Here is a 25005-nt window from a genome sequence, read left to right as displayed (position 1 = left end):
GGTGGGAGGATGGCTTGAGCCTAGGAGGTCAAAGTTGCAATGAGCTATGATTGTGCCACTGCACTCCAGCCTGCTGACAGAGCAAGACTGTATCAAAAGAAAGAAAGAAGAAAGGAAGGAAGGAAGGAAGAGGAAGGAAGGAAGAAGGAAGGAAGGAAGGAAGAAGGAAGGAAGGAAGAAGGAAGGAAGAAGGAAGGAAGTTGAACATAAGAAAGCAGGATAGATGTGTGATAAAAGAAACACAGTAAAATGCTTGCGGTTGTAAAATTTAGGTGTTGGGTAAGAGAGTGTTTGCTATACAATCCATTTCGACTTATTAAAAATTTGCAGGGGAAATGAAAAAATAAAGAGAAAGGAAGCTTGACTTGCCACTGTTCACCACATAACTTCACCCTAAAAGGGGATTAATTCAACTCTCAGCACCTTAGATCCAAAAAGACACCAGTAACTCCCACCCCTCCAAAGTTATTAAAGAAATAAAAACATTTGCCTCCCAAGTCTGGTGATTGTTTGCAGTAACTCCCAGGCTGTGGACTACCTGCCAGGATGGAGAAGTCCTTCTGAGGCTGTGCAAACACGGACCAGGCCATGATCATCCCTGAATTTTTTCGCGAGTCAGTCAACCGATTTGGAACATATCCAGCCCTCACATTCAAGAACAGTAAAAAAATGGGAAATTCTGAATGTCAACCAGTACAACGAGGCTTGTTGGAAGGCTGCGAAATCTTTGATCAAAGTAAGATTCATTCATTCATTCTCCTTTGTTCAACCATTCATTCTGAATAGGTAATACACACACATACATGTGGTACAAAATTCACAGGACACCAAAAGATACAAAGGTTAACTAGTGAAAAATTTCCCTCTGATTCATGAGCCTCAGCCACCCAGTTCCTCTCCATGGAAACAGCACCATTGCCAATTTTTTGTATGTTTTTTGGAAAATAAATTATGTATATATATAAAATATGATTTTTATATATGCAAATTTTTACACACCCATGGTTCTCCATCTTTCATTTGTCCCTTAACATACTATCTCTATGTATTAGTTAGTTACTGCTGCATAACAAATGATCCCAAAACATAGTGACTTGAAATGACAAACATTTATCATCTCACAGTTTCTGTGGGTTGAGAATTCAGGAGCTACTTTGAAATTGGGTGGTTCCGGCTCCAGATCTCTCATGAGGTTGCAGCCAAGCTATCAGCTGGGGCTATCTCATCTGAAGGCTCAACTGGGGCTGGAGGCTTCACTGCCAAGCTTACTTACCTAGATGGTTGGTTATTGGCAGGAAGTCTCAGTTCCTCATTCCATGGCCTTCACAGAATTGCTTCAGTGTCCTCACAGCATGGTTACCAGGCCCCCCTAGAATAAATGATGCAAAAGAAAGAGTGAACAAGGCTGGGGACAGTGGCTCATAACTATAATCCTAGTGCTTTGGGAGACTGAGGCAGGAGGATCACTGAGCCCAGGAGTTCAAGACCAACCTGGGCAACATAGTGAGACCCCAGTCTCTACAAAAAGTACAAAAATTAACCAGGTGCGGCGGCACATGCCTGTAGTCTCAGCTGTCAGGAGGGTGGGGTGGGAGGATCACTTGAGCCTGGGAGGTGAAGGCTGTAGTGACAGGTGATTGCACCACTGCACTCCAGCCTGGATAACAGAGTGAGACCATGTGTTAAAAAAAAAAAGAGAAGCATGTGCTTGGGCTGGGTTTCTTCTTGGCGGCCCCACCCTCATACCATGTGGTTGTATAGCTAGTTCATCTCTCCTGAGAGACTGTCTCCTTTACCATGTTCTTAGTTCCATGCAGTTAAAGGTCCCCCTCCTCCCCTAAACCTCGGAGACTTGGCCGAGCATGGTGGCTCAGGCCTATAATCCCAGCACTTTGAGAGGCCAAGGCAGGTGGTTCACCTGAGGTCAGGAGTTCCAGGCCAGCCTGGACTACATGGTGAAACCCCATCTATACTAAAAATACAAAAATTTGGCTGAGTGTGGTGGCTCACACCTGCAATCCCAGCACTTTGAGAGGCTGAGGTGGGTGGATCACCCGAGGTCAGGAGTTCCAGACCAGCCTGGCCAACATGGCAAAACCCTGTCTCTACTAAAAAATACAAAAAAAATAGCTGGGTGTGGGGGTGGGTGCCTGTAACCTCAGCTACTTGGGAGGCTGAGGCAGGAAGAATTGCTTGAACCCAGGAGGTGGAGGTTGCAGTGAGCTGCAATTGAGCCACTGCACTCCAGCCTCGGTAACAGAGCTAGACTCTGTCTCAAAACAAAGAAAGAAACAAACAAACAAAAAATTAGCCAGGCATGGTGGCGCACGCCTGTAGTCCCAGCTACTCCGAAGGCTGAGGCAGAAGAATCACTTGAACCAGGGAGGCGGAGGTTACAGTGAGCTGAGATCGTGCCATCACACTCCAGCCTGGGGGAGACTCCATCTCCAAACAAAGAAACAAGGAAAAACACCTTGGAGACCCAAGTAGAAATTAATCAGTCTAACTATGCATTAATAAAAACACACTCTGTCCATGGTGAAGACAGTCCTTTGGTCACTGAAATACTTGGCATCTCATTCTGAAGCACCAGCAGGCAGACACCTTCCAAATGGTCCCTTTTCCCCAAGAACAGCAGATCATTGCCAGCCTTGATTCTGTATGACTAAAAGAGCCAACAGCGTTGGCTGGCGGCACCCGGGACAAAGAGCGAGTTTTCCCCTAAAGATGGTCACTTTTGTTTCTGAGTTTCCTGGTTCATTCTCAACCACATTCACGACAAGCCTGTACCTTTACATGTGCAACTTTTTTTCTTTTTTTTTGAGACAGTGTCTCGCTCTGTCACCCAGGCTGGAATGCAGTGGCGCCATCTCGTCTCACTGCAACCTCTGCCTCGCGGGTTCAAGAGATTCTCCTGCCTCAGCCTCCTGAGTAGCTGGGATTACAGGTGCCTGCCACGACGCCCGGCTAATAGATGGGGTTTTACCATGTTGCCCAAGCTGGTCTAGAACTCCTGACCTCAGGTGATCTGCCCGCCTTGGCCTCCCAAAGTGCTGGGATTACAGGCATGAGCCACTGCCCCCAACCTACCTGTGCAACTTATCATGACTATCTGATATCACTCCTTGAGTACTTTCATTAAAAATAAAAATAAATTAACACCCTTCAAGATAGCTATGATTTAAAAAATAGCAAAACACAACACTTGTTGGGGAGGATATGGAAAAGCTGGAATCCTTGAGCAATGCTGGTGGGAATGTACAATGGTGCTGCCACTGAGGAAAACAGTCTAGCAGTTTCTTTAAAAAAAATGTAAACAGAGAATTACTGTATGATTCAGCAATCCTGCTTCTGGGTTTTAACAACAACAAAAAAAATGAAAGCCAGGGACATGAAGAGTTATTTGTAGACTCGGGTTCATAGCAGCGTTATTCACAAGAGCCAGAGGGTGGGAGCAACCTGTGTATCCATCAGTGGAAGAATGGATGAACACCATGTAGTCCACCCATAGGAGGGAAACTGATTCAGCCACAAAAAGGAAGGAAATTCTGACACACGCTACAACATGGATGAACCCTGAGAACATCACACTCAGTGAAGTAAGCCAGACACAAAAGGACAAATCCTGTGTGATTTCACTCCTAGGAGGTCCTTAGAGTCATTAGATTCACAGAGACAGAAAGTGGAATGGGAGGTGCCAGGCGCTGGGGAAGGGGATGATAGGGAGTGTTTTTTGTTTTTTTGAGACGGAGCCTTGCTCTGTCACCCAGGCTGGAGTGCAGTGGTGCAGTCTTGGCTTACTGCAACCTCTGCCTCCCCAGTTCAAGCGATTCTTCTGCCTCAGCTTCCTGAGTAGCAGAGACTACAGGCACGTGCCACCATGCCCAGCTAATTTTTTGTATTTTTAGTAGAGATGGGGGTTGCCATGTTAGCTGGGATGGTCTCGATCTCGTGACCTCGTGATCCGCCCACCTCAGCCCCCCAAAGTGCTGGAATGACAGGCGTGAGCCACTTCGCCTGGCTGGGAGTGAGTGTTTACAAACAGTTTCAGTTTAGGAAGAGGAGGAAGTTCTGGAGATGAATGGTGGAGATGCTTGTACAACCATGTGAATGTCCTTAGTGTCACTGAACTGCACTCTTAAACATGGTGAAAACGGGCTGGGTGTGGTGGATTATAGGTGTGAGCACTTTGGGAGGTCGAGGTGGGAGGATTGCTTGAGGTCAGGAGTTCGAGACCAGCCTGGCCAACATGGTGAAATGCTGTCTCTACTAAAAATACAAAAATTAGCCGGGCATGGTGGTGGGTGCCCGTAATCCTAACTACTCAGGAGGCTGAGGCAGGAGAATCCCTTGAACCTGGGAGGTGGAGGTTGCAGTGAGCTGAGTTCGAGCCATTGCACTCCAGCCTGGGCGACAGGCGAAAATGGTAAATTCCATGTTATATGTATTTTACCACAATAAATAAAATAATGCAAAACATAAAAATAAAAATAATACATGGTGTGTTATATAGAGGAAGGTAAACAAACCTCCCATAGTCACAAAAATTAAAAATATTACACCCCAGAGTTTAGGCTCAACACTGTCTCCCACCCTGTGTGGCTATTTTTGTTTTGTTGAGGTTTGAAACAGGGTCTCTCTCTGTTGCCCAGGATGGAGTGCGGTGGAGCAATCACAGCTCACTGCAGCCTCGAACTCTAGGGCTCAAGAGCTCCTCCTGCCCCCGACTCCCAAGTATCCAGGACGACAGGTGGGCACCACCATGCCCTGCAAACTTTTCTACTTCTTTGTAAAGACAGGGGGGTCTCACTTTGCTGTCCAGACTGGTGTCGAACTTCCGGCCTCAAGCAATTCTCCCACCTCAACCTCCCCAAGTACTGGGATTACAGGCATGAGCCACTGCGCCCGGCCTCCACGTGACTACATTTGACTCTATCGTCACATGTCCTCATGATCTGAGGTCTCCGGGTTTATGTTTTGTTTTTCTGTTTGTTTTTTCCTTCTCAGCTGGGCTTGGGGCATTTCCACGGAGTGGGCATCCTGGGGTTTAACTCTGCGGAGTGGTTTATCACTGCTCTCGGCGCCATCCTAGCTGGGTAAGGTCATTGGCCTGGTTCACGGTGAGGGTTAAGGAGCTGCTACTCTGGGCCTGGGACCCCTGGGCTTGTTCGGTGTGAGATGCGAACAGGAATTTTCGATGGACGTCCTGGTTAGCAGGCAGGACAGACACACGAACAAATCATTCTGATCACGGGTCATACGCAATAAAACCCATCAGACCAGTGGTCTAAGACCTCTCGATTTTCTTTCTTTCTTTTTCTTATACTTTAAGTTCTGGGGTACATGTGCAGATCGTGCAGGTTTGTTACATAGGTATACACGTGCCATGGTGGTGGTCTGCTGCATTCATCACCCTGTCATCTACATTGGGTACTTCTCCTAATGCTATCCCTGCCCAATCCCTCCACCCCCTGCTATTCCTCCGCTAGCCCCCCACCCGCTAGTCCCCGGTGTGTCATGTTCCCCTCCCTGTGTCTGTGTTCTCATTGTTTAACACCCACTTACAAGTGAGAACATGCGGTGTTTGGTTTTCTGTTCTTGTGTCAGTTTGCTAAGAATGATGGTTTCCAGTTTCATCCATGTCCCTGCACATGAACTCATCCTTTTTTATGGCTGCAAGACCTCTCGATTTTCTGCAGCTGAATAACTTCTCGCAGACAAAGTAATAATCACAGATAGCATTTAGAGGTTTCTGATTATGTGCCGAAGCACTGTGCTCCATGCGTATGATCCCGTAAAACCTCAGGACAGCAGTGTGAAGTGGGTCCTATCATTCCCGATTTACAGATGAGGAAACTGAAACTCACACAGCCAGTGGCAGCAGGGCCAGCAGCCTGCTCTAAAAATAAAAATAAATTAAAAAATTGTTTTTTAAACCCATGAAACAGCTGAGCATGGTGGCTCACGCCTGTAATTCCGGCACTTTGGGAGGCTGAAGCGGGGCAAATCACCTGAGATCAGGAGTTCGACACCAGCCTGGTCAACATGGCAAAACCCCCCACCTCTACTAAAAAAAATACAAAAATTAGCTGGGTGTGGTAGCGGGTGCCTGTAATCCTTGCTACTTGGGAGGCTGAGGCAGGAGAATTGCTTGAACCCAGGAGGTGGAGATTGCAGTGAGCCGAGATCATGCCACTGCACTCCAGCCTGGGCAACAGAGAAAGACTCTGTCTCAAAAACAACAACCCCAAAACCCAGCTCTTACACACATGCATGCACACACACACACACACACACACACACACACACAAATAAAAGAGGGAATTCCTCTAGTTATATTACCTGGGAGTGAGGGAGGGGCTGGGATATCCCGACATTAACCTCTCATGGCATTCACTGTGTTTTGTTCACCTCTGGGGTCTGGTTTACCAGATTACTCAGTCTTTAAATAAATGATGATAATCCAGTCGAGATGCTACCTTACCAGTGGGGTTATTCTGTTTGCTTTGGGGTTTTTGTGAGACAGGGTCTCACTCTGTCACCCAGGCTGTAGTGCAGTGGCGCAATCATCGCTCACTGCAGTCTTAAAGTTCTGGGCTCAAGACATCCTCCCACCTCAGCCTCCAGAGTAACTGACTATGAGCACATGGCACCACGCCCAGCTAATTTTTTTTTGGTACAGATGGGTCTTGCTAAGTTGCCCAGGCTGTTATCATGAAAAAAAAAGGTAAAAATAAAATACTCATTTCTTTTTTTTTTTTTTGATAAGGAGTCTCACTCTGTCTCCAGGTGGAAGTGCAGTGGCGTGATCTCGGCTCACTGCAACCTCCACCTCCCGGGTTCAAGCAATTCTCCTGCCGCAGGTGCACACCACCATGCCTGGCTAATTTTTTGTATTTTAGTAAAGAGGGAGTTTCACCATGTTGGCCAGGCTGGTCTCGAACTCCTGACCTCATGATCCACCTGCCTCAGCCTCCCAAAGTGCTGGGATTATAGGCGTGAGCCACCACGCCCAGCCTAAAATACTGATTTCTTTTTGAGCTGGTAATTCTACCTTTGGGAATTTTACTTAAAGAAACAAAACCAAAACATGAATGTATTTTGGCTCATGCACAAAGATGCTTCTTAGAAGTGTTGTTAGTGATGGCAAAAAGTCGGGAACAACGTAAGTGTCCCACAGCTGGGGATTAAACCATGAAATGCCTTCTGGATGGAATTCTGGGTAATATTTAGAAATGATGGCTCTGAAGAGCACATTTTAAACATTGTTTTTATGTCAGAGGTGACAAGGCAGGTATTCAAATCTTTATACACTGTATGGTTACAACTACATTTAAAATTTAAAATACCAACTATTAATATACCAATTATTGCTGGTCACTCTTACTATATGATATTGACTGCTTATGGTAGCCCTTTGAAGTGGGCGCCATCATGATCTCCACTAATAATGATGGTGATGATAATCTGGGACCAATAGGGGTTAAGCGGCTTCCCCAGAATCATGCTGTGATTGGATAAAGACCCTGAGATCTGAGCTCAAGTTTGTTCAACTCAAGATTAATAATAACAATAATAACAACAGCGGCAGCAGCCACAGCCATGACAAAATTGAGGGGCTGGGTGCAGTGATTCACGCCTGTAATCCCAGCACTTCAGGAGGCTGAGGTGGGAGGATCACCTTAACCCAGGAGTTCAAGACCAGCCTGGGCAACATAGCAAGATTCTGTCACCAAAAAAAAAAAAGTTTTTAAAATTAGCCAGGTGTGGTGGTGTGTGCCTGCAGTTCCAACTACTTGGGAGGCAGAGGTGGGAGGATGGCTTGAGCCCAAGAAATCGAGACTGCAGTGAACTATGATCACACTACTGCACTTCAGCCTGGGCAACAGAGAGACCCTGTCTCTAAAAAAAAAAAAAAAGAGAGAGAGAGAAAAGAGAAAAAAGGAAAAAAAAAAGAAATTGAGGGTGGTGACTAAAAAGAAATATTAACATTAGTTAAATCTCATCATCGAGACTAAGAACACCCTAATATGTTATATTCTATTTTCCAAATTTTTATGAGCATATATTACCCGTCTTACAGTGAGTTGAAATATATATATGTTTTTTTGAGACAGAGTCTCACTCTGTTGCCCAGGCTGCAGTGCAGTGGTGTGATCTCAGCTCACCACAACTTCTACCTCCTGGGTTCAAGTGATTCTCCTGCCTTGGACTCCCGAGTAGCTGGGACTAGTGGCATGCACCACCATGGCCAGCTAAATTTAGTACTTTTGGTAGAGACGGGATTTATCCATGTTGCCCAGGCTGGTCTCAAACTCCTGACCTCAGGTGATCCACCTGCCTTGGCCTCCCAAAGTGCTGGGATTACAGGCATGAGCCATTGTGCTTGGCCCAGAATAAATTTTAATAAAGAGATATGTCTCCATATTAGGACTGAATGGCAAGACAGTGTCATGCAGTGATTGGGCTCTGGTGTCACATTAGACCCAAGTTCAAATCTTGGGTCGTCTGCTATTTTGTGTTCTGTATGAATGAGCAGGAAAGCAACACACCTCCATGCCTCATGGAGCTGTTATGAAGATTCAGTAAGATGATGCTTCATAAGCCCTTAGCACAGTGCTTAGCAAATAGTATGTGCCTAAAAATGGTTATGAGTAACCATCTCAAATAATTGTAACGTGCCTCATTCTCTGCCATATGAAAAGCACAACTAGGTCAACGGAGCAGGAAGCCCAGAAATAGCTCCATGCGTACATGGTCAGTGGCTTCCAACAAAGGCACCAGAGTAATCCAGTGGTGCTGGACCAACTGGATATTTGTATGGAAAAATAGATCAGCCCTGATCCCTACCTCACATCATATTGAAAAATTAAATTGAGATGGATTACAGACGAAATCATACAAATTAAATTCTAAAGCTTCTAGAAAAAGGAAATCACAGAATGGTTTCACAGTATGTGGGTAGCCAAAGATTTCTTAGACAGGATACAAGAGCAAAAGGCATAAGAGAAAAGGTTGCCAAATAGGAATTTATTAGCATTAAAAACTCCTGCTTATTAAAAGACACCAACAAGAGGAACAGTTGCCGAGTGCGGGTGACTCAAGCCTGGAATCCCAGCACTTTGCGAGGTAGGGATGGGTGAATCACTGGAGGCCAGGAGTCCAAGACCAGCCCGGGCAACATGGTGAAACCCATTCTCTACAAAAAATACAAAAATTAGCCAGGTGTGGTGGTGCATGACTATAATCCCAGCTACTCAGGAGGCTGAGGTAGGAGAATCAGTTGAGTCTAAGAGATGGAGGTTGCAGTGAGCTGAGATTGCGCCACTGCACCCTAGCCTGAGTGACAGAGCTAGACCCTGTAGAAAGAAAGAAGGAAAGAAAGAAAGAAAAAAAAGAAAGGAAGGAAAGAAGGGAGAGAGAGAAACAAAGAAAGGGAGAGAGACAGAGAGAGAGGGAGGGAGGGAGAGAAGGAGGGAAGGAGAGAGGGAGGGAAGGAAGGAGAGAGAAAGATAAGAAAGAGAAGAAAGGAAGGAAAGAAAGATAAAGAAGGAAAGAAAGAGAAAGAAAGAAAAAGAAAGAAAGAGAAAGAGAAAGAAAGAAAGAAGGAAGGAAAGAAGGAAGACAGGGAGAGAGAAAGGAAAGGCAAACTGCATACTTGGAGAAAATATTCGTAAAACTCGAATCTGACCAAGGACTGGTATCTAAGATATATAAAGAAATTCTGTAACTCAGTAATATAAGACAAAAAGAAAAAATCGAAAGGGGCAAAAGAAATGCCACAAAGGGAAGTAGCCAAAAGGCTCAATGTCATTAGCCACTGGGAAATGCAAATTAAAAGCACAAGACAATGCCACCTGCTGTGAATGATGGGAACTGGGGCTGAGTGAGGGGTTCAGATCCCAGGTCTAACACCTACTTACTGTGTAATCTTGAATGAGTGACTTCACTGCTGGACCCTTGCTTTTCTCATCTGTAAAATGGGGTGTTATAAGTGTTCCAATATCTGTTGTCATAATGACATCACAGTAGCTGTCACTCTTATTGTCTTCATGGTTGTTAAGTTAGGGAAGAAGGGAAGCTGGCGCTGTGGTTGCAAACTTAAGAACTTGCCTACAAACCTTTCCTCTCTCTTGACCTTCCAGACCATTCTGCCTTTAAGGTGTGTGTGGATGCACATACACATGTGTTTTCTTTTCCCAGGGGCCTTTGTGTTGGTATTTATGCCACCAACTCTGCCGAGGCTTGTCAATATGCCATCACTGATGCCAAAGTGAACATCTTGCTGGTTGAGAATGATCAACAGTTACAGAAAATCCTTTCGGTAAACCCTTACCCAGCACTGCCTGCAAAAGCCAGCCAGGGGGACCTCAGGGCTCTGGGCAGGTGTCTTTTTTTCCCAGGTAGATTCTAATGATAAGATAGGGCCATGCATCGGGTCAGCAAGAGTCCTCCATGGCTTCATTAGTATACGTGGTGAAGCTGATCTTTGGAGGAGCAGAGTGAAGTGGAGGAGTTTGATTTCCAATTTATATTAACTTAGTTTAATACTCAGTCTCCTTTTTTTAAAATTTTGAGACAGGGTCTCCCTCTGTTCCCCAGCCTGGAGTGCAATGTCGTGATCACAGCTCACTGTAGCCTTCAACTCCTGGTCTCAACTGATCCTTCCACCTCAGCCCTCTCAGTAGCTGGGACTACATAAGCATGTACCACCACATTGGGCTAACTTTTAAAACATGTTTTGGGCTGGGTGTAGTGGCTCATGCCTGTAATCCCAATACTTTTGGGAGGCCACGGCAGGCAGATCACCTGAGGTCAGGAGTTTGAGACCAGCTTGGCCAACTGAAACTCCATCTCTACCAAACCCACAAAATGGCTGGGTGTGGTGGCTCACACCTGTAATCCCAGCACTTTGGGAGGCCGACGCGGGTGGATCACGAGGTCAAGAGATCGAGACCGTCCTGGCTAACATGGTGAAAACTCGTCTCTACTAAAAATACAAAATTAGCTGGCATAGTGGCACATGCCTGTAATCCCAATTACTCAGGAGGCTGAGGCGGGAGAATGGCTTAAACCTGGGAGGCGGACGTTGCAGTGAGCCCACATTGTGCCACTGCACTCCAGCCTGGGTGACAGAGCAAGATGGTGTCTCAGGGGAAAAAAAAAAAAGTGGGGGCGGGCTGGAGTTGCTGGAGAGAGCTTAGGATACCCAACCCAGCTTTAGTCTTTCCCAGGGCTGGGTTGACATGAGGCCCACAGGGAACTTTCTTTCAGATTCCACAGAGCAGGCTGGAGTCCCTAAAAGCGATCATCCAGTACAGACTGCCAGTGGAGAACAGCAACAATTTGTACTCTGTGTGGGAGATGCACACAGGGGAAAGGGGAGGGCGGGGCCTTGCAAGAAAGTGGGCGTGGCCTAAGGTAGTGGAAGGTGAGCAGAGGGAGGGGGTGGGACCTGGCAAGGGTGGGTATTCTCAAAGGAAGTAGGTGGGGACTCTGAAGAGAAGTAAAAGGTGAGGAAAGGAAGTGGGTGGGGCCTTGTGAGGGAAGCGGGTGTGACCTTTCAAAGGATGTGAAAGGTGAGCTGAGGGAGCGGGTGAGGCCTTACAAGGGAAGTGTGTGTGGCCTTTCAAAGAAAGTGGGAGGTGAGCAAAGAGAGGGGGCGGGGCCTGGCTAGGGAAGTGGGTGGGGCTTTGGAAAGGGATGTAGGTGGGCCTTCCCAAATGTAGTAAGCTGGGCTTTGCAAAGGGAGTACAGTGGTGTGATCTCGGCTCACTGCAACCTCCAACTCCCTGGTTCAAGCGATTCTCCTGCCTCAGCCTCCTGAGTAGCTGGGACTACAGGCGCCCACCACCATGCCCAGCTAATTTTTTTATTTTTAGTAGAGACGGGGTTTCAGCAGGCTGGCCAGGTTGATCTCGAACTCCTGACCTTGTGAACCGCCCACCTCGGCCTTCCAAAGTGCTGGGATTACAGGCATGAGCCACTGCGCCCAGCCGAGGTGCCTCCATCTTTAAGGCAGTGCATTGCCCTCATCCAGAGCCTTGTTGGGGGTTCAGTGGTAGAATTTCTTCAGATCCCATGTGATACTCAGTCGATACAACCCAAGAGTTCACTTTGAGGCACGGAATTCTATCATAGTCAAGAGCATAGGCTCTGGAGTCAGACCTTGGGTTTGAACGCTAGTTCCTCTCTTCACTTGCCTTAAGTAATCTGCCTTGGGCAAGTAATCTGCCACCCCTGAGCCTCAACTTCCTCATCTGCCAGAGTGAGGCAATGTATTGATTATCAATAAGGGTGCCTTTGGTCGCAAGTGACAAAAGTCTGACCCCAAATGGCTTAAGCAAAAAAAAGGATAATTTGTTAGACCATGCAACTACAGTTCAGGGTGTGGATTTCAGGCATGGCTGGAACCAGGGGCTCAAAGAATGTGCCCAGGGTCTATTTTACTTTCTCAATTTCTTGCCTCTGCAGCCTTGCTTTCTTGCATAGTCCTGAGATGGTTCAGCAGCTCCTAGAGCTACATCTTGACTCATTCACATCCACAGTCTGTGTCTCAGAATTCCCAGGTAAAGTCTTCATCTTCATTGTGATTGGACCACTGGAGGTCACATGTCCAGACTTGATCCAATCACCATAACCCAGGCAGATAGAATACTCTAGTTTAGGCATGATACTGGTACCAAAACAGAGATATAGACCAATGGAACAGAACAGAGGCCTCGGAGGCAACATCACACATCTACAACCATCTGATCTTTGACAAACCTCACAAAAACAAGCAATGGGGAAAGGATTCCCTGTTTAATAAATGGTGTTGGGAAAGCTGGCTAGCCAAATGCAGAAAGCAGAAACTGGACCCCTTCCTGACACCTTACACTAAAATTAACTCCAGATGGATTAAAGACTTAAACATAAGACCTAACACCATAAAAACCCTAGAAGAAAACCTAGGCAAAACCATTCAGGACATAGGCATAGGCAAGGACTTCATGACTAAAACACCAAAAGCATTGGCAACAAAAGCCAAAATAGACAAATGGGACCTAACTAAACTCCAGAGCTTCTGCACAGCAAAAGAAACAGTCATTAGAGTGAATCGTCAACGAACAGAATGGGAAAAAAATTTTGCAATCTACCCATCTAACAAAGGGCTAATATCCAGAATCTACAAAGAACTAAAACAGATTTACAAGAAAAAAACAAACAAGCCCATTCAAAAGTGTGCAAAGGATATGAACAGACATTTTACAAAAGAAGACATATATGAGGCCAACAAACATATGAAAAAATGCTCATCGTCACTGGTCATTAGAGAAATGCAAATCAAAACTACATTGAGATACCATCTCATACCAGTTAGAATGGCTATCATTAAAAAATCTGGAGACAACAGATGCTGGAGAGGATGTGGAGAAATAGGAACACTTTTACACTGTTGGTGGGAGTGTAAATTAGTTCAACCATGTGGAAGACAGTGTGGCGATTCCTCAAGGACCTAGAAATAGAAATTCCATTTGACCCAGCAATCCCATTACTGGGTATATACCCAAAGGATTATAAATGGTTCTATTATAAGGACACATGCACACGAATATTCATTGAGGCACTGTTTACAATAGCAAAGACTTGGAACCAACCCAAATGCCCATCGATGATAGACTGGACAGGGAAAATGTGGCACATATACATCATGGAATACTATGCAGCCATAAAAAACGATGAGTTCGTGTCCTTTGTAGGGACATGGATGAACCTGGAAACCATCATTCTCAGCAAAACGACACAAGAACAGAAAGTCAAACACCGCATGTTCTCACTCATAGGCAGGTGTTGAACAATGAGAACACATGGACACAGGGAGGGGAGCATCACACACTGGGGTCTGTGGGGGCGGGAACTAGGGAGGGACAGTGGGGGGTGGGGAGTTGGGGAGGGATAACATGGGGAGAAATGTCAAATATAGGTGATGGGGAGGAAGGCAGCAAACCACATTGCCATGTATGTACCTATGTAACAATCTTGCATGTTCTTCACATGTACCCCCAAACCTAAAACACAATAAAATATATATTTTTTAAAATAGAAAGAAAAAATAAATAAAATTAATTAATTTAAAAAAAAGAATACTCTAGTTTAAACCAATTAGGGTTGACTTCTGGATCTGTGGGTGGGGTTAGCCCCATCCAATTGGTGACTAAGAAGCTAGGGTGGGGAGTGGAATTTGGGAAGGCAGCAAGCAAATAATACCTAACTCTGTAGAGCACTTACCACCTGCCAACTACTGTTCCCAGCACTTTGCATATATTAACTTTTACTGCTTAGAACAGCCCAAGGAGTTGCATCCTGACATCATTCCCATTTTACAAATGAGGAAACTGAGGCACAGGGAGCTTAAGTGGCTTGGTGGCAGAACTGGAAGCAAATATCTTGGGACTTTTGTAAGAGGTGCCAGGACTGGTACATCCTAAGCTCTTCCGCCTGCTGAGAATTATTCTTTAGGAAAAGCTGATAGGATGAGGTCTGGCTGGGGAAGAGGATTCCTGGCTGCCTTCTCATCTTCCGCTTGTCTTTTCTGTCCACAGTGGGATGATTTCATGGAACTTGGTGGAAGCATCCCTGACACCCAACTGGAGCAGGTCATCCAGAGCCAGAAGGCGAATCAGTGTGCCATGCTCATCTACACTTCGGGGACCACAGGCATGCCCAAGGGAGTGATGCTCAGTCATGACAACGTATGCCAAAGTGTCTTTGCTCTGGAGTGGTGGCCTTTGGGCTGTTTCTCTTCTTGGCTTCCAGGGGCGGCATGGATGGCATTCCAGGGTCTAGCACGCAGTGGCTCCTTCGCCACTAGGGGATAGAGAGTAGTGTAGTTGCTTCACTAGGGGGCAGCAGAGTGCAGCCACTGAGAGCAAGGAATGCTGGTCAGGTCAAAAGCAGAAAAATATCTGGCAGGGTATGCACCCGACAGACAATGATGGTTCCTTTGTGTGAGTAAGGAAGTGTGTGTGTGTGTGTGTGTGTGTGTGACGGAGTCTCACTCTGTCCGCCCACCCCTGCCTCCTGAGTTCAAGCAGTTCTTGTGCCTCAGCCTCCTGAGTAACTGGGACTACAAGCCAGTGCCACCACACCTGACTAACTTTTTGTATTTTGGGTAGAGATGGGGTTTCACCATGTTGACCAGGCTGGCTCAAACTCCTGACCCCAGGTGATCCACCTGGGTTGGCCTCCCAAAGTGCTGGAATTACAGGCATGAGCCACTGCACCTGGCCTATTTTTTAAATTGTTTTTAGAGATGGGATTTTGGCTTCCTGTAAAATTTGATGCATACATTTTACTATAACAACAAGGAAAGCAGGCTTCAAGTCTGGCAATAAACCATTGGAGTAAAAATTAAAAGTTCAGACATTACAGAAGCCCTTATAACAAGATGATCTGGGACTCAACTGTATGATACATGATATAGAAAAATATTATTTCTGGTCCAGTCCCCATCATCACTCCCTGTACCTGTGTTGTTGCTTCCACCCCATCCTGTTACCCACCTCCCATTCAACTCCCACCCTCACTCCCCAGTCTGTCCTTTCTACAGCTACCAGAGGGCACCTGTGAGCACCAGAGTCAGGTCCCATTCCTCCTCTGTCCACAGCCCTCCTTGGCTCCCACCTCCCTCCAGGTAAAAGCCCAAGTCCTCCTGAGGCCCATAAGGCCCCACAAACCCTAGCTCCTTCCTCCTCTCCTCTCCTCCCTCTCTTCCCTTACATCACTCTGTTCTAGCCACACGGTCCTCCTCACTGTTCCTCCAACACGCCAGACACAGTCCTACCTCAAGGTCTTTGCATGAGCTCTGTGGGAAGGTATTTTCCCCTAGTTAGCCACACAGCTTGTTCCCTCACCTCCTTCTGGTGGGTCTCTGCTCAGTGTCACTTCCTCAGTGAAGCCCTCCCTAACTTCCATGTTTGAAATAGCAAACAATAAACCATCCCATTACTACCTAATTTCCATTTGGCTACTTTTTGACACTGACATATTATGTGCTCATTTGTTTATCAGAAACATCAGCTCCTTGAGGTCAGAGGTTGTCTATCTTACTTATTTACTACTGTAACTGCAGTGCCTGGTGGGCAGGAGGACTCAATCCACTTTTGGGAAATGAATGAATGAAAGAAATCTGATTGGACAGGATATTCCCCTCTATGCTGGTTAGTATTTATGCTCCTGGTGGCTGCATGTATAGTAAGACATTCTCCTAGCACAAAGGTTATAAGCATAAACCCTGGAGCAAGACTGCCCGCTTTTCAGGATTTTTTTTTTTCTTGTTGATTTAAGTTCCTTATATTTTGGATGCTAGACCTTTTTTTTTTTTTAGACGAGTCTTGCTCTGTCATCCAGGCTGAAGTGCAGTGGTGCTGTCTCGGCTCATTGCAATGTCCACCTCCTGGGTTTAAGGGATTCTCCCAAGCAGTAAGGATTACAGGCACCCACTACCAGGCCTGGCTAACTTTTGTATTTTTAGTAGGAGATGGGGCTTCACTACGTTGGCCAGGCTGGTCTCAAAATCCTGACCTCAAGTGATCCACCCACCTCAGCCTCCGAAAGTGCTGGGATTACAGGCGTGAACCCCAGTGCCCAGTTGATATTAGTCCTTTATTGGATGCATAGATGCAAATATTTTCTCCTGTTCTGTAGGTTGTCTTTACTCTGTTGTTTCTTCTGCTGTGCAGAAGCTCTTAAGTCCCAATTGTCCGTGTTTGTTTTTGTTGCATTTGCTATTGTGGTCTTAGTCATAAATCCTTTGCCTAGGCCAATGTCCAGAATAATTTTTCCTAGATTTTCTTCTAGTTTCTTCATTCTTCTGCACATGGCTAGCCAGTTTTTCCAGCACCATTTATTGAATAGGACGTCCTTCCCCACTGTTTATTTTTGTTGACTTTGTCAAAGATCAGTTGGTTATGTGTGGCTTAATTTTTGAGTTCTCTATTCTGTTCCATTTATCTCTGTGCCTATTTTTAAATTAGTACCATGCTGTTTTAGTTACTATAGCCTTGTAGTATAATTTGAAGTCAGGTAATGTGATGCCTCTAGATGTGTTCTTTTTGCATAGGATTGCTCTGGCTATTTGGTCTCTTTTTTTGGTTCCATATGAATTTTAGAATTGTTTTATATAATTATGTGGAAAATCATATCGGTAATTTGATAGGAATTGTGTTGAATCTGTAGATTGCTTTGAGTAGTACTGTCATGTTAACAATGTTGATTCTTCTTATCCATGAGCGTGGAATGTTTTTACATTTCTGTCATCTGTGATTTCTTTCATCAGTGTTTTGAAAAGTTATTCCTGTAGAAGTCTTTCATCTCCTTGGTTAAATGTGTCTATAGGTATTTTATTTCTGTGTGGCTATTGTAAATGGGATTGAATTCTTGATTTGGTTCTCAATTTGAACATTCTTGGTGTAGAAAACTGCTACTGATTTTTGTATATTGATTTTGTATCCTGAAACTTTATTGAAGTCATTTATCTAGGAGTATTTTGGAGGAATCTTTAGGGTTTTCTAGATATAGAATCATATCGTTGGTGAACAGAGATGATTTTACTTCCTCTCTTCCTATTCGTACATCTTTTATCTCTTGCTTGTGCCTGAATGCTCTAAGAAAGACTTCTAATATTATGTTGAACAGGAGTGGTGAGAGTGGACATCCTTGTCCTGTTTCAGTTTTTAGAGGGAATGCTTCCAGCTTTTGCCCATTCATTATGAAATTTACTGCAGGTTCGTCATAGACAGGTCTTATTATTTTAAGGTATATTCCTTTGATGCCTAGTTTGTTGAGGGCTTTTATCATAAAGGATGTTGGATTTTGTCAAATGCTTTTTCTGCAGCCATTGAGATGATCATGTGGCTTTTGGTTTTAATTCTGTTTGCGTGATGAATCACATTTATTGATTTGTGTATGTTGAACCGTCCTTGCATCCCAGGAATAAAGCCCACTTAAAAAGTGTCTTTATTTTCATTTGTTTCAAATAATTTTTTTATTGCTTCCTTAATTTGTTTACCCAAAAGTCATTAAGGAGCAAGCTGTTTAGTTTCCATGTACTTGTGTGGTTTTAAGGATTCCTCTTGGTATTGATTTCTAATTTTATTCCACTGTGGTCTGAGAAGATGCTTGATATGATTTTTTAAAAATTTATTAAGACTTGCATTGTGGCCAAGCATGTGGTTAATCTTAGAGAATGTTCCATGTGCAGATGAGAAAAATGTATATTCAGTGGTCACTGGGTGTAGTAGTCTGAAGATGTCTATTAGGTCCATTTGGTCAACTGTCCAATTTAGTCCAGAATTTATTTTCTGCTTCAACGATCTGCCTAATTCTGTCAATGGAGTGTTGAAGTCCCTCACAATTATTGTATGGCTATCTTTTTTCTTAAGTCTAGTAGTACTGTCTGATAAATCTGGGTGCTCTGATGTTGGGAGGATGGTTAGATCATCTGGTTGAACTGAACATTGTCTCTCTCTTTTTTAACTGTGGTTCATTTACGATATGTTTTATTGGATTAAAAAAATAGCACCCTCTTATCTTATTTGTTTTCTGTTTGCATGATAGATCTTTCTCCATCCCTTTACTTTGAGCCTCTGGGTGTCATTACTTGTGAGATGGGTCTCTTGAAGGCAACAGAAGGTTGGGTCTTTTTTTTTTTTTATCAAATTTGTCACTGTATGTCTTTTAAGTGCTGTATTTAGGATGTTTATGTTCAAGGTTAACGTTGATATGTGAGGCTTTGTTCCTGTCATAGTGTTTTTAGCTAGTAGCTTTGGAGTCTTGATTGTGTAGTTGCTTTATAGGGTCTGTGGGCTTTGTACTTGCATATACTTTTATGGTAGCAAGTACTGTTCTTTTGGTTTCATGTTTAGAACTCCTTTGACCATTTCTTTTCAGGCTGATCTAGTGGTGACAAATTCCCTTACATTTCCTTGTCTGAGAAATATTTTATTTCCCTTCATCTATGAAACTTAGCTTGGTGGGATATAAAATTATTGGCTGGCATTTATTTTTCTTTAAGAAGGCTAAAAATGGACCCCCAATCTCTTGTGGCTTGTAAGGTTTCTGCTAAGAAATTCATGTAAGTCTGATGGAATTTCCTTTACATGTAATTTGGCCCTTTTCTCTAGCTGCCTTTAAGATTTTTTGTTTTTGTTTTTCACATTGACCTTAGTCTGAGGACTGTATGCCTCGGGGGTGGCCATACTGTATAGCATCTCACAGGAGTTCTCTGGATTTCTCTTATGTAGATGTCAACCTCTCTAGCAAGATTAAGGAAATTTTCCTGTATTACTCCCTCAAATAAGTTTTCCAAGTTGCTTACTTTTTCTTCTTTTGTCTCAGCAAAGCCAATAAGTCATAGGTTTGGTTGCATAATCCCATATTTCTCAAAGACTTTGTTTTTTTAAATTCTTTTTTCTTTACTTTTGTCTGACTTTTGTCTTTTTTTAAACTGTCATTACAATCTGTTTGAAAGATCAGTCTTCAAGCTCTGAAATTCTTTCTTCTGCTAAGTCTAATCTATTGTTAAAACTTCCAACTATATATTTAAATTTCTGTAGTGAACTTTTCAATTCCAGAAGTTCAACTTGGTTTTTTCTTAATATAACTATATTGTCTTTCATATCTTGAAGTGTTTTTCTAGTTTCCTTATATTGGATTCCAACTTTCTCTTGGACATAAGTTTCCTTGCAATCCATATTTTGAATTCTTAATCTGTCATCTCAAGACATTTCAATCTGATGAGGATCCATTGCTAGAGAACTGGTGAGATTCTCTGGAGGTGTTCAAACACTCTGGGTTTTTCTACTGCCAGAATTCTTACTCTGATTTCTTCTTATCCAAGGGAGCTGTCACTTCTTATTTTTGGATCTTCTATTGTTTGGATAAGACTTTTGTATTTTTTTTTTTTTTTTTTTTTGAGACGGAGTTTCGCTCGTTACCCAGGCTGGAGTGCAATGGCGCGATCTCGGCTCACCGCAACCTCCGCCTCCTGGGTTCAGGCAATTCTCCTGCCTCAGCCTCCTGAGTAGCTGGGATTACAGGCACGAGCCACCATGCCCAGCTAATTTTTTGTATTAGTAGAGACGGGGTTTCACCGTGTTGACCAGGATGGTCTCGATCTCTTTACCTCGTGATCCACCCGCCTCGGCCTCCCAAAGTGCTGGGATTACAGGCTTGAGCTACCGCGTCCAGCCAGACTTTTGTATTTTTTAATTTTATTTGCCCTTGAGGGTATGGCTGTGGTGTATGTTGTATATGATTGTATGGCCTTGCTTCTGAGTGCTTTTGGGGGCCAAAGGTCTGTATGGGTTCCATGGTTGAGGATAGTGTCTATGCAGTGGCTTTCTCAGATGCTGCTTGTTGTAGAGATGTATTGGACATAAGAGCCAACACTATCTCCTGCAGGACTGAGGGTGTTAAGGTCTCAGGAGGCTTATCTCATGCACTGTCAATAAACCCTTCCGGTAGCAAGTTTTGTTTGGTGGTGCCATGCAGGCTGCAGTCCAGTAGATGGCACTTAAAAGTCAGAGCCAGTAGGTAGGCTGGTGACAGGTAGGCATGCATACCCTGATGCAGGTAGCGGAAAGATATTACGATGGGGTGCACTGAGGTCTCAGGGGTAGGGGCAGGGGATGCACTAGCTCCTTGTTCTGAGCCAGCAGGAATGTTGTGTTTCTGTTTTCACATCTGTAAAACAGGAAGAATTATAGTTACTGACCCCCAAGTGTTATGATGATTAAATGACTTGGTGTTTGTAAAGTACAAAAACAGTGTCTGGCTCATAGTAGGTGCTTTGTAAGTGTTTACTAAATTTATTTATTTATTTATTTCACTAAATACATTTAAAATGGGCCTCCAGGCTAGGCATGGTCCCTCAGACCCATAATCCCAGCACTTTTGAGGCCACACTGGAAAATATAGTGAGACCCCCCCCTCTCTACAAAATAGTTTAAAAAAATTAACTGGGTGTGGTGGTGTGTGCCTGTAGTCCCAGCTACTCAGGAGGCTATATGGGAGGATCCCCTGAACCCAGGAGTTTGAGGCTGCAGTGAGCTGTGATCACACCACTGCACTCCAGTCTGGGTAACAAGAATGAGACCCTGTCTGAAAATTAAATAAATAAAAAATTTAAAAATGAAATGGCCCTTCTGTGAGGGTGAGGCACCCTGGATTATTCATTATGTTACAGATTACGTGGACAGCAGGAGCAGTGGCAAAGGACTTGAAACTGACAGAAAAGCATGCGATGGTGGCCAGCTACCTCCCACTCAGCCACATTGCAGCACAGATGATGGACATCTGGGTACCCATAAAGATTGGAGCGCTCACATACTTTGCTCAACCAGATGCTCTCAAGGTAAGATTGAGTAAGGACCTGGGGCCCCCACTTCATCCTCTTGGGCAGCCCAGGTGAGTAGATGGTTGTTAATCATTGGACAGATTCTTTGGATGAAGCTCCAGGTTTAAGGCTTTTTTTCTCTGTCCTCATCTTAATGCTCTATTTAGAAGCATTGAAAACAAGACCAGGCACAGTGGCTCATGCCTGTAATCCCAGCACTTTGGGAGGCCAAGGCACGCAGATTGCTTGAGCCCAGGAGTTGAGACCAGCTTGAGCAACATAGCGAAATTCCCTCTCTATAAAAACAATAATAATAATAGTAAACTTTTCTAAAAAAAATCTGACCAAATAAAAAAGAAAAACATTTTTTTTTTTAGCCAGCTGGCTACATTCTCTTAGTTTTTATCTTTATCCAACTCAAGGCATCCGTGTATGGTTATGTGGATTGAACACTGATCAACCCAAGACAAAGATGTACTTGTGCACGCGCGCGCATGTGTTTTGTAAGTCAGTATTATTCTCAAATCTAAAAAGCTCAAAAAACCAGGAGTTTTTGGCAGCAAAGTCTGATCTGAATTGATACAATGCTGTTTGTGGTCTTCATTTTATTCTACTTACTGGGCTTATGCATATATTTGACTGCACCCTTTAGATATTATCTACTGCTTTTCTATTGCGGTAAGTGAGGACTTAGCTCCCTTCCTCTTCTGTCTCATTTCTCCTTCTCCATTCTCGCAATATAAATTATTCTTAGTTAGCTGAGCCAAGTAGTTCATTATATGATTACATATCCTGTTTAGTACAACATTTTGTTTTTCCCAGAATTAATAGTTGCCTTTCTTTTCTAATTTGGTGAAGTTTTTGCATTCACGTCCAGTTGCACCATCTAATCTGTCACATGCTTATCAATATATTCTCCACAGGTTCAAATATTCATTGCAGTTTTTTAAGATAGAGTCTTGCTCTGCTGCCCAGGCTAGAGTGCGGTGGTACGATCTCAGCTCACTACAACCTCTGCCTCCTGGGTTCAAGTAGTTCTCATGCCTCAGTCTCCCAAGTAGCTGGGACTGCAGGCCTGTGCCACCACACTTGCTAATTTTTGTATTTTTAGTAGAGAGAGTTTTGCCATTTTGGCTAGGCTGGTCTTGAACTCCTGACCTCAGGTAAGCCTTGGCCTCCCAAAGTGCTGGTATTACAGGCATGAGCTACTATGCCCTGCTTCATTGCATTATTTTTTTCCTCCGTCCTTCTGCTCTTAGCTGGACTGTTGTTTTAGACTATCTTAGGTTGGGTCCCCTAGAAGGAAAATCTGAGTTGGAGATCTTTGTGATTTATCAATGGGGAGCTCTCAGCTGAAAACCAAAAGGAAGACAGGAGAGGATAGGCTGGGGGGAAAAACAAGAAAGGACGCATATTCACCTGGATTGTAACCTCAGACTGATCCACAGGAAGCTCTGAGGCATGAATGACACCACAGAGTTGTTCCACTTTGAGGCAAGGAGGCTGTGCTTTTGTAATTCCAACTCAGTCATTGGCTGTGGACTCAGGCACCCATGGGGGGTGGGGAGCACAACTCTCCAGTTATTTCTGAGTAAGGGCAGTTTTCTGGAAAATAAGGAACTGTGGGCCATTAGAGATCTGGATAGGACATCAACAGCATCTTCTACAAGCTGCCATAGAGGGATACCCCTTCTCTCCACTCCTGGGTTGGATCCCCTATTTTCTGGGGTTTTTGCCTTTTTTTGGATTATTCCTTGAGTTAGCTGGAGATCATTCATTGGTACATTTTTCAAAGCAGTTATGTGAGAGAACACATTGATTTGCTTTTTAAAATATTGTGTTTTTTTTTGTTGTTGTTGTTGTTGTTTTTAGAGACAAGGTCTTGCTATGTCACTCGGCCTGGAATGTGGTGGCATGATCATAGCTTACTGGAGCCTTAAATTCCAGGGCTCAAGGGATCCTCTCACCTCAGTCTCCCCTGTAGCCAGGACTACAGGCATGTACCACCAGGCCTGACTAATTTGTTTATCGGTGATTTCCTACATATCTGGACTTTGCAAACTTAACAGAGCCAGGAAAGAACCCTGACATTTCTTCCAAGCTACATTCTCTGAATTAGTTTCCTACTAATGCTACAACAAATGAATACAAACTTAGTGACTTAAAAAAACATTTATTTATTTATTTAGAGATAGAGCCTCATTCTGTCACCCAGGCAGGAGTGCAGTGGCATGATCTCAGTTCACTGCAACCTCCACCACCTCCTGGGTTCTAATGATTCTCGTGCCTCAGCCTCCCAAGCTGGGATTACAGGTGTGCACCACCATGCCCAGCTAATTTTTGTATTTTTAGTAGAGACGAGATTTCACCATGTTGGCAAGGCTGGTCTCAAACTCCTGACCTCAAGTGATCCACCTGCCTCAGCCTCCCAAAGTGCTGGGATTACAGATGTGAATAAGCATGCCTGGCCCACTTATTCTCTTATAGTTCTGGTGGTCACAGGTCTGAAAATGGGTCTCACTGGGCTAAAATCAAGATGTCATCAGAGCTGCATTCCTTCTAGAGGCTCTTGAGGAGAATCTATTTCCTTTTGCCTTTTCCAGCTTCTAGAGGCTACCCATGTTCCTCATCTCGTGGTCCCTTCCTCCATCTTCACAGCCAGCAGTGCAGCCTCTTCCCACCTCCCTCTGACTCTGACCCTCCTGCCTCCCTCTTATAAGGACCCTGTGAAGACAGTGGGCCACCCAGATCATCCAGGATGATCTACCAACTCAAGATTCTTAACTTAATCCCATCTACAAAGTCCCTTTTGCCATGAAAGATTATCTATTCACAGGTTTCAGGGGTTAGAACATGGACATCTTTAGGGGGCCATTATTTTGCCTCCCACACTCTCCATCAAGCAGGCTAAATCTTAGGGCCTTTGTATTTCCTCCTAGAAGGTTCTTTCTCCTGTTCTTTTCAGGGCTGACTCTTCTTTGTCATTTAGCTCTCTGCTAAATATTTCCTTGGCCCCTTTCAGTTCCTCTCTTATGCCCCATGCTCAGTGCCCGAGATGTGTTAGGTAATCAATAAATATTTCCTTTCTTGGCTGAACACATAACACACACACATTTACCTACAAGACCCGAGAAGCTTCCGTTTTCCCACATCCTTACCAACTCCTAATGTGGTCAAAATGTTTACAAATTGTCTAGTGACAAAAATGCCTTAATATTTTCAGAAATTTCCAGACTGTTTTCCAAAGTAAGTGCACCATTTTACATTTCCACCAGACACATGTGAAGGTTACAGTTTCTCTATATCTTCACTAACACATTATTATGTTTTATTATTATTACTGCCATTCGAATTTGCATTTCCTTGATGATTAATGATAGTGAGCATCTCTTCATGTGTTTATTGACCATTTGCATATCTTCTTTGGAAAAATAAATCCATTCAAATAGTTTGGCCATTTAAAAATTTGGTTGCTCTTTCTGTGCTAGCCTCACTAGTAAAAAGAAAAGTAAAAGCTGGGTACAGTGGCTCACACCTGTAATCCCAGCACTTTGGGAGGCCTAGCCAGGCAAATCACTTAAGGTCAAGAGTTCAAGACCAGCCTGGACAACATGGTGAAACTCCAT

The 25005-nt window shown here is 44.1% G+C and overlaps 1 protein-coding gene across 1 annotated transcript in view; it reads left to right on the top strand.

Moving 5' to 3' along the window:
* Positions 1-588: 588 nt before the first annotated feature.
* ACSBG2 (acyl-CoA synthetase bubblegum family member 2) overlaps positions 589-25005 on the top strand; it is a 37414-nt gene continuing 12997 nt past the window's right edge. Inside the window, 7 exon segments of the mRNA XM_012436431.2 lie at positions 589-663; positions 665-736; positions 5008-5096; positions 10204-10324; positions 11275-11355; positions 14586-14735; positions 21230-21397. Coding sequence (XP_012291854.2) covers positions 589-663; positions 665-736; positions 5008-5096; positions 10204-10324; positions 11275-11355; positions 14586-14735; positions 21230-21397 — 756 coding nt within the window.

Source organism: Aotus nancymaae, unplaced genomic scaffold (genome assembly GCF_030222135.1).
Source record: "Aotus nancymaae isolate 86718 unplaced genomic scaffold, 86718_ANA_hifiasm-v0.15.2.pri h1tg000028l, whole genome shotgun sequence".
NCBI lineage: Eukaryota > Metazoa > Chordata > Mammalia > Primates > Aotidae > Aotus > Aotus nancymaae.
Note: the sequence above shows the minus strand (reverse complement) of the source record. Positions and strands in the feature narration are given on the sequence as shown.